This window comes from Nyctereutes procyonoides, unplaced genomic scaffold (genome assembly GCF_905146905.1).
Source record: "Nyctereutes procyonoides isolate TBG_1078 unplaced genomic scaffold, NYPRO_anot_genome, whole genome shotgun sequence".
Taxonomy (NCBI): domain Eukaryota; kingdom Metazoa; phylum Chordata; class Mammalia; order Carnivora; family Canidae; genus Nyctereutes; species Nyctereutes procyonoides.
The window spans coordinates 5,013,074-5,028,088 of NW_026575129.1; the positions used below are offsets into that span (position 1 = coordinate 5,013,074).

At 36.4% G+C, this 15,015-nt stretch overlaps 1 protein-coding gene across 2 annotated transcripts in view; it reads left to right on the top strand.

Annotated features, from left to right (window-relative positions):
• The window catches only part of MSH3 (mutS homolog 3), a 181,445-nt gene that overhangs the window by 46,687 nt on the left and 119,743 nt on the right, over positions 1-15,015 (top strand). For both annotated transcript variants that reach the window (XM_055342287.1, XM_055342288.1), the window contains 2 exons: positions 6,012-6,124; positions 9,223-9,337. In XM_055342287.1, coding sequence (XP_055198262.1) covers positions 6,012-6,124; positions 9,223-9,337 — 228 coding nt within the window. The remainder of the gene's footprint in view (positions 1-6,011; positions 6,125-9,222; positions 9,338-15,015) is intronic.

A 15,015-nucleotide genomic window follows, 5' to 3' on the forward strand; every position in this document is an offset into this window, starting at 1 on the left:
TTGCACAGCGAGTGAGAACTTCTCAGTCCTTCCTCTCATTCCCCAACAGGCTTGTCCTCTTTGGCTAGGGCTAGTGTGTGTCTTTACCTCCATTCTCTCTAATCCTGCAGGGGCCCTAGATCTACTTTTAGCTTTTGATTCCCAGGGTCAATTTGGCTAAAATTTCATCACCTCTGTTTGGTGGGGAGGACTGGGAGGAGGATCCTCCTGGTCTGCAGAATCTGATTTGTACTCAGCCTGCCTGTTGGTTTGATCTAAAGCAGGCTTCCAGCTAAAATCAAACTTTGGGTCTTCCTTGCCTTGGTTCAGTGCTGGCTATGTGGACTGCGATAGAGGTCGCCAACTCTCTAAGAGGCTGTCTGTGTCATTGTGTTCACTTCTCTGGGCAGCAGAAAATTTCCTTTTTTCATTTTGAAAATCTCTTATTCTCTAGTGAGTTCTTACGGAACTTTACAAAATCAAATGTGACATAATCAGCTCATGTAAATGAAAAGCTGGAAGGTAGGCTTAGAATCAGGCATGGCTGGATCTAGGAGCTCTTTTCCTTTGTCTCTTCCTGTGTTCACCTTCCTCTCATGTTCCACAAGGTGGCAGGATGGCTCCAGCCATTTGGTCACTGGACTCCCAGACTCCCAGGTTCAAGTCCAGGGAAGTGGATGAACCTTTCCTGGGAGCTCCTGCATAAATTCTGTGGTTCATTCTTTTCTTTCTCTTGCTCTTTCTTTATAAAGTTTTGTTTTTTGAAGAGGTAATATGTTCTAGTGGTTCAAAAATGTAAAAAGTATTTTAAGCATGTGGAGTGAAAAGACTTTCATATCATCCTTTTTATTAGTAGGAAACACCTCTTTTTGTCTTATTTAATGATTTCTGTCCTCCATTCTGTCTTGCCTGATAGTAAAATCTTGTTCACTGCTTTCTTTTTATTTGCATTTGACTAGTATATTCATCTAGACAATTTTTTTCCAGCTGTCATTTTATTTTTAACCTTTCTGAATTACTTTCTTGTTAGTTTTACTCTTTTTTTTGTAGCACAGAGGGGTTTTTTTTTTCCCCTTGGTAATCCAGTCTGAGATCAGCTCTCTTTTAATAAGGAAGTTTACCCCATTTACATTTGTTTTTGGGCAGATATATCTGTTATTAACTTGTCCAGATCATTTTATTCTCTGTTTTTATATATTTTGAAGCATCTTATGTTACCTTTTTCTTTGCTGTTTTTGTGGCTAGTTTTTCTGATAGTTGTCAGGTAGTGGTTGATTTCATAATTTTAGTTTCACATAATGCTCCTAGTCTCCCTATAGTTCTGTACTATAAGTGGCGATAAAATTAATGAATTTCATACTAATTCTAATAGACATTGTAACTCTATTACATGGCCTGTTTTATTCATTCTGGATGTGTATTGGATTCTATTCTCTGAGGAGAGAATTAATCACTCAGCCAGGAAGCTTGGAACTCAATCAGTATTTTTATCATCAGTAAGAATGCTGTCAGAAGAGGCTTTGTGAGTTTTCCTATAGCAGATTGTCAGCCTTTAACAAGGCTCTTTTTGTCTATAAAAATTATAGTTTCTAAAGTTAGCACAGATCATAAAATTGGTAGGCTGACATTTGTTTGGTCGCAATTGAACCACGTTAGATCAACATCTCTGTAGGTGGTCTGTTGTGCAACACCAGAGAGTCATCAGTTTTATGTTTAGGTTGACATTAAAAGATATTATTTGGTCTGAAGTTCCTTAATTTTAGTGTGGGTTCCACACTTGTTGAGAGTTTTATCGCCATTTAATTTTTCCAAAACAATATATTTGGCAACAGAGAGGCATGTTACATATGAAAAGGATTTTTAAAAAGTAGAAATCTTAATTTAAAACAGTCCAGCTTGGTATATCCCATGTAATAACTGAGGCTCCTCTTTTGACTGTAATCCTTCCATCCAGCACAGAAGGGGCATCACCACCCTGGATCTAGGACATAGCATAGCCTCTGTTCAGCCTCTCCCATTAAGGAGGCTTCAGCCCCAACTACAAACAGCCTCTGTGGAAGGTGGGAAAGGGAGAGTGTTTTTAGAATTTTTTAGTCTCAGGTCAGTTACATGACCATAGTTGACTTCCTTAATTTGGAGTGGAAAGGTACTTATACTGTCCACCTGTAACAGAGCAGCTGAAACAGACACTGTTGTTGGATATTTCCTTTTCCTCTTTGTACTCTGGTCCTGCGGTGACTGCCAGTTTCATTCCTGTAGACCTACCATTTTCAGTCTGCAGTCGGCCTGTGAATCACTCTGAAAATCCTTTGGCAAATGAAAATGCCCCTCCTCCCTTAACTTCCTGTGAATTCAGATTTAATGCATTCAGGACATGGGATCTGTGCTCTTAATGTGTGGTGCAGGTGATTTGATGCAGGTATTCCACAGGTTAGTTCAAAGAAATCAAGATTGACAATTCTGTGCTTAATGTGGAAGTTTTACTAAAATCTAGTTTGACAAAATTCTGGTTGGGTATTACTCATTATGTACACAGTGTTTGAAGTAGACATTTGTTTCAAAGAGAGTGATTTAATTTACCATAACTTTCTCCAATTAAGAAGTCTGGCAAAACACAGATTTTATAACTCCAACCAGTTTGTGGAAAAAATGTTTGCATGAAGATGTTCAATATACAGTTTGCAGAACGATGAGTTTAACACTCTTGTAATGCTTCCGTGAAAGCCTCAAGGATAACTGACAAGTCCATTCTTATCAAATTTAATAGGTTTCTAAATCCTATCTGCTTATCAAACAAAACGTTAATTAGAACAGTAATTGAGTAACCAGCTGCCTCTTGCATTCATTCCAGGAATTTGTACAAAATCAGTGTGGAGCTCATGTAAGGTCATTCACTGCTTTTTGAGTTGCTAAATAATAACTTCTCTACAGGTTTCTAAAAATCCAAGTATTAAGGGAGTCTAACAGGAAGATAAAAATTGATAAGAGATTTGTAATAGTCTGATACTCTCTCTCTGGTGGATTAAGGTGAAAAAAATCCTTCTTCAGCACCACAGATGGGAGAAAATCCTCCCTCTTAGATTTCTTCCCGAATCAGCTTATGCTTGCCTAGTCTTGTAGTAGAACAGAAAAAGCCTTTGGAGCTAGGTATGCTGGCACAGATTTTCTGGGGGAAAAATAAAACAACAAACCACTAAGAAATCAAGCTTATAACTAAGCAACACAGAACATCATGACAAGTATGATATATCTGAGGAATGCAAGGATTTTTCAGCATCAGAAAATATGAGTAATATATAAAAAAATTAAGTGAGATATAAGCCATGTGATTATTTTAACACATGTAGGAAGAACATTAAGATTCAGTAATCCTTTATGACTAAAGATTTTTCTCCCCCTAAACTGAGAAACTTCCTAAACCTTGGCTAATGAGTCATTTATTCCAAAACCTATAGCAAGCTTCCTACTTAAGAGTGAAACTTTAGAAGCTTCCTATTATTATAGTCAGAAGACAATGGATGCCTCTTTGCATTATTTTTTTTTAAGATTTTATTTATTTATTCATGAGAGATCCAGAGAGAGAGAGAGAGAGAGAGGCAGAGACACAGGCCGAAGGAGAAGTAGGCTCCATGCGGGGAGCCTGACGTGGGACTCGATCCCGGGTCTCCAGGATCACACCCCGGGCTGAAGGCGGCACCAAACCGCTGAGCCACACCAGGGCTGCCCTCTTTGCATTATTTTTAATCAACACAGCCTGAAGGTCTAAGCCAGTAGTATAATGAGATAGGAAAAAGAAAATAATAGAAATTGTAAAGGAGAAATAAAAATATCTTTTATTTTCCAGGTGATATTAATATATACATAGACAATACAACAAAGGAAATTAGAGTATTCAGTATAGTTGCTGCATATAAAAGTCAGTAGGTTCTGTATACTGTGATAATCCTCTAGTAAATATGTTTTCTTTTACAGTAATGTTAATGTATTATAATATATTAGATATAATATATTTAAGAGTGAGCAAACCAAGGAATATAAAACATGGAGAAAATTAAAGAATATTATTATTACATAGAAAAGACATAGAAGAGTTGTGCTGTCTTTAATAGTAGGATATCTTGATTTGTTAAGATATTTTACTCTACATTAATTCATTGCGTATCCAGTCAAAATCCTAATAAGGATTTTACTAACTTGACAAGATGAACCTAAAATTTATAAAGAAAATCAAAGGCCCACCAGTAGTCAAGACAGTCTTGAAAAGCAAGGTGTAGGGGTCTGGCCACACTGATACCAAGCCATGGCCATTTAGATACTATAGTCCTGATACAGATGTATACAAAAAGATCAGTGGAACAGGATAGAGAAGCCAGTAATAGGGTCACACATATACAGAAACATGATATGCATTGGAGGCAGCATTATGAAGTGGTAGGAAAAGATGGAATGTTCTGTAAGTGTTGTTTTGAACTTTAATTGCTAATCATATGGAAAAATCAAACTATATTTCAAACTTCATACCATCCCCCAATATAATTTCAGGTGAATTTAATTTGAAAAGCAAATCTTAAAAATTCACTAGAAAATATAAGAACTAATGGAATACTTAGTACTTGAAAATTAACAGAGGTTCATCTGTCTTCATGTATAAATCTTTTTTTTTCCTTTTTTTCATGTATAAATCTTATAATACTGAGTGCAAAAGCAAGTTTTAGGAGGATAGGTGTAATAAAGTACCACTTACATAAAATCTAAAACATAAAACAATATGTTGCATAAAGATGCCAAGGTATACTGCAAAGTATGAAAACAAATGTAATAATATATACCAAATAAGAGATAGTATTTACCTTTTCACATGGTAAAGAGATGAATATGACTGTGGAGGGATGTGTGCAGTGTTTTATTATTTATTTAATGTAAAGTTCTATTTTTTAGATGAAAATGTTCTAAAGCAACATGGAATAAATGTTAACATCAAGTGAGAATCCAATACTAAATGGTTGAATAAATTACAGCTTTTACATACTATGAAATATTTTCCTGCCATTAAAAACAAATAGTGTAGTAGGTCACTTTATGTGAAGGGATTTCCAAGAGTTACTGCTTATGAAGAGAATAAGATACAGAAAAGTTTCTATGAAGTCATCCCACTTTTATAAAATAAGGACGTGTATAGTATATGCTTGTGTATGAACATATGAACATGAAAAAAAATAGGGAAGGATTTATTCTGTGCTGTTAACATGGGTTGGGAGTGAGGCGATAGGGAAGGAGAGGGGGAGGAGAAATGGGGAGCCAAACAAAACCAAATGAGACAGAAAGTGTATTACCCAGCATGGGTGATATGGTTTTGCTTATGTACTTACATAATCTCATACACACACACAAGCACAGTTTTAAAGAGACTACAGAACTGCCTTTAAAAAAAAAAAAGATTTATTTATCAGAGAGAGTGCACGAGAGGAGGGCATCAGAGGGAGAAGCAGACTCCTGGCTCAGTGGGGAGCCTGATGCAGGGCTTGATCCTGGGACTCTGGGTGGAAGGCAGACTGAGCCTCCGAGGTGCCCCTGTAGAACCTCTTTAAATAGAGAGTGAGAGTTTACCTAGGAGGAATTTGCTACATTGGAATGGAGACTGTGGTAGAAGTGGACTTAGCAAAAAGCTAGCCAGACAATGATGCCATTTCAGAGAAAGATGTTTCTTACTGGTAGAGTATTTAAACAGATGATGCAATTAAATTAAAATGATGCTTTTCCATTTTCCTCCCTTTTGTATTAATCTAAGTAATTGACTTAAATTTCAATGAGTTCTTGATCATCACAGTGCACTACTTGATGTAAAGTACGAGTGGTAAAAGGAGGAATTATATTGTATGAAATGTCAAACAGGGAAACTTTAGATCTTTCTTTTTTCCCGCTTGGGGAAGAATGAAGAATGAATTTCTTTTTTTTGGTCAGGCCAGGGTCTAAATATAGATAGTTCAAGATTATGAATATTATCTTTGAAATTTTCATTTTTTTTCTTTCAGTGTGCGGGATGACAGAATTCGAGTAGAAAGGATGGATAACATTTATTTTGAATACAGCCATGCTTTCCAGGCAGTTACAGAGTTTTATGCAAAAGATGCAGTTGACATCCAAGGTAAATATTTTATATGTGTTAGCCTTAATGTCCTCAAATTTAACCCAGTTTTGAGATTGGGATAAAGGGGGGGATCCCTGGGTGGCTCAGCGGTTTAGCGCCTGCCTTTGGCCCAGAGCATGATCCTGGAGTCCTGGGATCGGGTTCTGCGTCGGGCTCCCGGCATGGAGCCTGCTTCTTCCTCTGCCTCTGCCTCTGCCTCTCTCTCTCTCTCTCTCTCTCTATCATGAAAAAATAAATAAAATCTTAAAAAAAAAAGATTTGGATAAAGGTGCAACTTTGACTTTCAATTTAATGAAAACTAGGCAGTTACCAGTAAATAACTGGCAGCAGTAGAGGCACTATTTTTTTTTTTTAATATTTTTAAAATTTATTCATTCAGAGAGAGAGGCAGAGACACAGGCAGAGGGAGAAGCAGGCTCCATACAGGGAGCCCGATATGGGACTCGATCCCAGGTCTTCAGGATCACACCCCTGGCTGCAGGTGGCGCTAAACCGCTGTGCCACCGGGGCTGCCCAGTATAGGCACTAGTAGAGCAGAGGCACTCTACTGCGTTCACTTCTGCGGTGTTCTACTGCGTCCAAAGTGTTCACTTTCCTTGCACTCATCAAAAAGACCCCTACAGCTTCTTCCTTTGTAGTTAAAACCATTTAGTAACTTGATGTTTTTGACATATTCATTGGAGTATAAGGAATTACTGGCCAACCTTCACATTTGCTTCTCTTAAAAAAATGTCCATTATTTTCCTTGCTATTTTATAGAGTATTTGGGTAAATCTGATAAAGGCTAGCATTTCATTAGATTGATTGCCACAATTTTATTTTATTTTTATTTTTTTTGATTGCCACAGTTTTAATACCAGAACATTAATGCTAGGGTATTAATATGTTAAGTAACTATTGTTTGTCTAATGTACAGGTCCTCAGCCAGGTGTGCTTGACTTGGTCTATACCCCCATCCTTCCTGCTAGTCCAGCTTGCTCTGTTAAGGGTCATTTTGATATCTTATCACATGCTGCAGGGCTTTCACCATTAGTCTGTCTCCCCTTGGCTCACCCACAGGCACCAATGTCTTGTTAGCATTTCTCTCCCCAACGTTTTGTGTCTGATGGTGCCAACTTGAATCGAGTGTCTGAGAGGGTAACCCATTCTCAGACAGTCTGAGATATCACCAAGGGATTGTTTTCTTATGCTCCAGTAAAGACAAGACTAAATCCCAGGACTCCCCTAAGTGACTTTTGACATCAGATTCACTTAGAAGTCTATAGGATAGGAAACCTTAGCTTACCAGTGGGGGGCACTTGTTCCTGTTAGTGGGAATAGTCCTCCACAGGGTTTGTAGTTGTCTGTAACGCCTTTGAGAGCCTAAGTCCTTGTGCAAACCGCTTCTCTCCACCCACACCCCCTGCCAAGTACAGGTCAGCTGCAAAAACAGGAGATACTCATCAGAATCTACCCAGGCATAGAAGTCTCATGCCATGCCAACTTCAGAGTCAGTGTACTTCCAGGCGGCCAACAATTCTAGAATCAGGTGTTTATAATTCTTTTTAGCCCAGATGCGATTTATTGATTTCAGGTCATTCTTACCATATGCAATGTTACCTCCATAACACATTGACACTTTATCAGGTTTCTTGGGGAATAGAGCTAGAAAGTTAAAAGATGAAATTCTCAGAATGGGGAAGAGTTTTGCTAGCTCTTTACTTACACCTTGTTTTTATAAAAAGCCACAATTGAAATTAATATATTTGGTATTACTGATGTAGAGGATATTTTGTAATTTTTTTTATTTCTGAAAGTAATAAATGACTATTGCAAAAAAAAAAAAAAGTCCGAACATAGTTGTGCATAAAGAAAAAAAGTGAAAGTCCCTCTTTCCCAAATCTTTAAGAATTTTTATAGGTACAAATCCGTATGTTTAGGCATATATACATAAATCTGTATATTTCATATAACTTGGATTTATTCATTCAACCAGTTTTTTATTGACTGTTTATTATACGAGGTATCACACATACAATAAGGAATAAAAAAAAAATTCCTGCCATTCCAGAGTTCACATATACAAGGAGATACATATAATAAAATAAGTTAGTGTGTTTGAAGGTGATAAGTGTTACGAAGAAAGTAAGGTAGGGAAGAGAGTGAACTTTGGAGTAGGGTGGTAAAGTAAGGCCTCACTGAGAAAATGGCACTGGAGCAAAGACTTGAACAAAGATGGAAGGAGCTGAGGGGTTAAGCCATACAGGTGAAGGAACAGTGTTTTAGGCACAGACAGCAGTGAGTACAACATATCTAAGTGCATGGTATGTTTGAGGAATAAAAGGAACCTGGGTGCTAGAACAAGGTAAGAGAAGATAGAGATGTGAGCTTAGAGATAAAGGGAAGGTGGAAGGCAGATTGTAGGGCCTGAAAGACCTGTAAGGACTTGAGCTTCTCTCAGTGATTTGGGGTGTGTGTGAGGACTTTTATTAGCAAAGTAGTCTAATGGTCTGATGTACATTTTTAAAAGGATTCTTTTGGCTGCTCTGTTGAGAATACCCTGTAGGGCACAGGAATAAAGCCTTTGAGAGACCAGATGCTGCTGAGAGATAAGAGTGATTGTACAACTGCTGAGAGATAAGAGTGATTGTACTTCCTTGTATATACATCTTTGGCGTGCATTTTAGAGTATTTCTGGGTCAAAGGGGATGAGCGTTTTATATTTTGAAAAAGTTGCTCTATTGTTCTCCAAAAAAAATTTATTTCACCATTAGAAAATGCCCATTTTTGGCAACTTGGGTGGCTCAGCAGTTTGGTGCTGCCTTCAGCCTGCGTCGGGCTCCCTGCATGGAGCCTGCTTCTCCCTCTGCCTGTGTCTCTGCCTTTCTTTCTGTCTCTCATGAATAAATAAATAAAATCTTAAAAAAAAAAAAAAGAAAATGCCCATTTTCCCATGATCTAGGTACTTGAAATCTTCCACATTCTCCTAAAAGGCAATTTTAGGAGGTATTGTCTAAGTTATTATTTGAATAAGCATAAACTAAATTTCACATAATTTACAGTTTTTAATAATGGTGAGCAGTAACTTTAATGGAAGTATATATTCTGTTTTTTAGCTTCACAAAGTTTTTCTGGCATCATTAACTTGGAGAAACCTGTGATTTGCTCTTTGGCTGCTGTAATAAGATACCTCAAAGAATTTAACTTGGAAAAGGTGCTTTCCAAACCCAAGTAAGTGATTTCTCAAAAATAAAAAAAACGGGGGTAGAGTTCTATTAAAAATATTTTCTTTGAAAAAAAATTTTTTTTGGTTTAAAGTTCACATGCATTCATTTAGAAATAAGAGCATCTGAGAAATTTGACACTACTGCCTTTTATCTTTGATTATTGGCTGACAAAAAGTGATCTTCTATTTTCTACTGTGTGTCAACATTAAATTGTATGACTGAATATAATATGTCCAGCCTTGAGCCTTTTATATAGTCTATAAAAGGACTTTTTAAGTCGAATTTGGTAAATACTGTACTCAGACAAGTTCACGTACTATAAATAGAATATGCTTTTTTTAAAGATCTATTTACTTTAGAAAGAGAAAGTGCAGGAGTGGGGGAGGGGAAGAGGGAGAGGGGGAGAGAATAGCGAATCTTCAAGCTGACTCCCTGCTGAGTGCAACATGGGGCTTGATCCCAGAACCCTGAGATCATTACTTGAGCTGAAATCAAGAGTCAGACGCTTAACCAACTGAGCCATCCAGGTTCCCCAGTAGAATATTCTATTTGGGGACAAGAGTGAACTATGTGGGTACTATTGGTGAAAAATATTAAAATATTTATAGAATCTTTAAGATTCTGTCAATTCGTATTCATATAGCTATTTAATATACTAAATACTAAAGCACAGTTAATTGACAAGTACTATTAAGTGGAGTTAAGAAATGGTATTAAAAAAAAGAAATGGTATTAAAAAGCATTCATAAAACTTCACTGCCTTTCTTATTCTTGGTTTCAGTTTTTATTTCATAGACCATAAAGTTGGAGATTAAGAGGGACAGCTACTAACATAGCTGTTTTAAAAGAGTGATTAACTTTGTGGAGTTCAGAGATTTAAAACTCACAGTTGACATTCTAGGAAGATGTTAGTTTAAAAACCATCGGAATGAAAAAAGTAGTGGGAGAATTTTCTTGCCTTTCTGTGTTTCACCTTCACCAGCTCCTTGGCTTTGGTTCTGTGAAGAATTGCCCTTTATCATTTTGATCCCTGATTAGTAAGCTTCTTTCTCTCCTGCAGAGGTGGGCAGACAGATAGGAGCTATCTCAAATGGTCAAATATGAATTAGGGTAAAAGAGGTGGTACTGGTTTGAAGTTGTTGGGGAGGGTACAAGAAAAGCAGGTCCCTTGGGAATCTTTTTGTAATCTCTTTTTTGGTGTGTGTACTATTTAGGATAGAAAAGAATACCATTTCTCTGGAAACAATTTTGTCCTGTTTAAAATCAATCTAAATGTCCATCAACAGGAGAGTGGATTTATTCATGCAGTGAAATGTCATACATCAATGAAAATAAATGGACTGGAGTTACATCAATTTTTAAAAAATCATGTTAACATTATATTGAGCCAAAAATCAAATTACGGAAGGGGACACAGTACACACCATTATATGAAGTTAGAAATAAGTAAAAAAGTGATTACTTAAGTAGTGCTTAGGAATATTGCTTTAGAATACATGCATACATAGGGCAGATATAAAGACATAAATGGAAATGAAGAGCAATAAATTCAGAAGAGTGATTTCTTCCAGTGGAGAAAGAGGAGAAGAATGAAGGTTGGTGAGGGAAATGGCACAGGGGAATTCTAACTGATGTTTTATTTTTTAACCTATATACTGTATTAATCTATATATGTTTTAGTATGACTAAAATGTTTTATTAAAAGGAGTATCAGCCTGGTATTATATTTGATTGGGTTGCACTTTAAGTTCTAGTAATGGGAGACTTACTGCAGACATTGATCCATATGGTTGACTCTCTTCAGTTCCAATAAAGAAAGGATGGCAAACTGCCTACCATTTGACTTCCTTAGATACGAAGCCCCTCTGAATGAGGTAGAATTGTTGACTAATAGCTTGTCCATTAAGACTTGTTTCTTTTCCTGTATCACCAAGGAATAAAGTATTAATTTTATTTTATTTTAGGTATTAATTTTAGAATAAAATGACTTTTTAAAAGAATCAGGCTCTGATACATTTAGAAGTAGATGAATTTGGGTATGAAAACATTATCGTACCCTCCTTACATTTAAACTAAAAATAATATTGAATAATAAAACATGTTTATTTGTACTGAAATTAAATTGGTATATTTTTAAATTACCTAACTCGATAAATTAGCCTGATTCTCAAATTTATAAAGTTTTTAAGGAATTAGCATTTTTATTGGTGTTGGAAATGACTGTTTTGTCATTTCAGAGGACTTTTATTAAGATTAATGTGGTCAGGGGCAGCCCCGGTGGCGCAGCGGTTTAGCGCCGCATGCAGCCCAGGGCGTGATCCTGGAGACCCAGGATCGAGTCCCGCATCGGGTTCCCCGCATGGTGCCTGCTTCTCCCTCTGCCTGTGTCTCTGCCTCTCTCCCTAGCTGTGTCTCTATGAATAAATAAATTAAAAAAAAATATTAATGTGGTCAGAACTTCACATAGGTTTTGACTTTTTTTTTTTTTAAGATTTATTTATTCATGAGAGACACACAGAGACAGAGACACTGGCAGATGGAGAAGCAGGCTTCCTCCTGGGAGCCTGATGCGGGTCTCGATCCCGGAACCCCGGGATCATGCCCAGGTTTTGGAAATTTAGAAAAGAATGACACAAAATCCACCCAAGGTAAAGTGTAAGAGCTTTAAGAGCTTTTTCTTAGAAGACTTCTTACAATAGAATGATAATGTAGAGTGTTTACTTTCACTAGTGAAAGGGAATTTTATAACTATTTTAATGATTTCTAATGGGTAGAGACCAGAGATGCAACTGAATAGCCTAAAATGCACAGAGTATCCCAATAATTATTTAGCCTCAAATTCAATATTCCAAAATCAGACACCACAAGAGAAGAAACTACAGGCTAACATGAATATGGACATAAAAATCTTCAAAAAAAATACAAGCAAGTAGAATCTGATAATATGGGATTTATTCTAGGACTGTAGGTTTGGTCTAACATGTTGAAAGTCATTTAAAGTAATATACTGTATCAGTATAATAAGAGATTAAAAATTACAGGACCATCCTGACAGACAGTTAAAGCTCCCTTTCATGATAAAAATATCCAGCAAAAAGCTAGAAAGGGAAGGTCCTTACCCTGATAACAGTGATCAGTGAAAACCTCAGATCCTAGCATCATACTTAATGGGATAAAGAGTTAATGCTTCTCGTCTTAAGAACAGGAGTAAGAAGAAGCAGTGTTTTCTCACTTTTGTTGAATATTGTCCTAGAAAGTCTAGACAGGGCAGTTAGGCGAGAAAATGAAGTAAAAGGCATCCAAATTGGAAAGAAGTACAACTGTTAATTGCAGTTAACATGAAATTACATACAGAAAATCCTAAAGAATCCACAAAAAAGATTAAAGCATATAAAATGAGTTCATGAGGTTGCAGGATATGAGATCTGTATACCAAAATGAAAATCAACTTTGTATCTATAACCTTGCAATGAAGAATCGAAAAATGAAAATAAAATAATCTCATAGTAGTATCAAAAAGAATAAAATAATGCATTTAACAAAAGAGATACAAAAGCTGTATTCTGAAAACTCTAAAACACTGTTGAAAGAAATTAGAAGACCTGAATAAGTAGAAAGGCATCCTAGGTTTGTGGATCAGGAGATTTAATCTTACTAAGAGGGCAGTATTCCCCAAATTGATCTATAGATATGGTGTAATTGTATCAAAAATCCAGCCAGTTTTTTTGCGGAAACTGATAGACTGATCCTAAAATTTTATGAAAATTCAATGGCCAAAGAATTGCTATAACAGTTTTGAAAAAACATAACAAAATTATAGATTCGTATTCCTGTTTGAAAACTTGCTGCAAGGAAACAGTAGTCAAGACAATGTGGCACTGATATGAGGACAGACGTACAGATCAATGAAATAGAATCGAGAGCAGAAATAAACTGCATGTATTGTCAATTGATTTCCAGCAAAGGTGTTAAAGCTTTCAGTGGCGGAATATTTTTTCCTCAATAAAAGGCCCTGTGTGAACCTTGGTTATTGTTTGACTTAGTGTTTTCTTGTGGTTCTTTCCCTAGCTCCTGGATAACTGGTTATCTATGCAAAAGAGTGAGTTTAGTATTACCTTACCTCATGTCGTAATAGAAAATAACTCAAAGTGAACTAAAGACCTATGTTTAAGAGCTGAAACTGTTAAGCTCTTAGGAGAAAACATAGTGTAAAAATCTTCATGATCTTGGATTAGGCAGTAGTTTCTTAGCTGTGACACCAGAAGCACAAGTGGCAGAAGAAAAAACAAAATATTGGACTTTACAGTGAAAAATTTGCTCTTTAAAGCCTACTGTCAAGAGAATGAAAAGACAACCCACTGAATAGGAGAAAAACTTAGCAAATCCTGTATGTGGTAAGAGACCTATATCCAGAATACATGAAGAACTCTTATGAGTCAACAGTAAAAAGACACATAACCTAGTTTAAAATGGACAAAGAATCTGAATAGGCATTTCTCCAGAGAACATGTACAGATGAACAATAAGCATGTGAAAAAATGCTCGGCATCATTAGGCATCAGATAAATTCCACTCAGAGCCACAATGAGATACTACTTCATATCCACTAGAATATCTACACAAATAATTTAAAAACCCAGACAGGTGTTGGTATGAATGCGGATAAATTAGAACCCTTTCACATTGCCAGTGGGAATGTAAAATGGTTGTAACCAACTTGGAAAACAGTGTGGTAGTTCAAGTTTCACGGTGTTTTCCTTGGACTTAATCAGATAATCCAACAATTTCACTCCTAGATGTGTGCTCAACACAAATGAAAACATATGTCTACACAAAAATTTGTATGACTGTTTATAACATTATCCTTCATATAGCCAAAAAGTGGAAACAACCCAAATGTCCATCCATTGATGAATACATAGATATAAAATATGAGACCTGCATAAAATGGACTGTGATTGAACCACAGAAAGGAATGAAATGCTAGTTCATGCTACAACACGGATGAACCTTGTAAATATTATTGTAAGTTAAAAAAGTCATCACAGGAGACCACACACATATAATTCTATTTACATGACATAGGCAAATCCATAGAGATAGAAAGCCAATCAATGGTTTCAAAGAGCAGTTTGGGTTGGGGGGAAATGGAGAGTGACTGTGAATGGGTATAGAGTTTTTTGGGCAGGTAATGCAAATATCTGAAATTACATAATGATGATGGTTTTTACAACCTTGTTAATATACTAAAAACCATTGAATTGCGTACTCCAGATAAATGATGTGGTATGTAAATTATATTTTGGTGTAATAGATACACATCTATACATGTGTATATTTAAACATTATTAGTACCAAATTGGGAAATCCTTGTCTGTCTATTTTACTTACACTTCCAAAACAATACCCTTATAAGGGTACCCAGTGCCCCATGTATTTTGAGGCATTTCCACTCTAGTTGATTGGAGGCAATTATTCTAAGCCCCGTGTGAATCCTGCTTATTGTTTGATCTAGTGTTTTCTTGTGGCTTTTTCCCTGACTTTATGGAGGTTCCCTCATACCTTTAAGGATTGGTACCTGACAAAAGCCTTGAGAGGATCCTTCTGCACATCTTTGGAGCTCTCTCTTGCATGCAGCTCTGTCATCTCTGGCTTTCTGTCTCACAAATTGTAGTTTCCTTG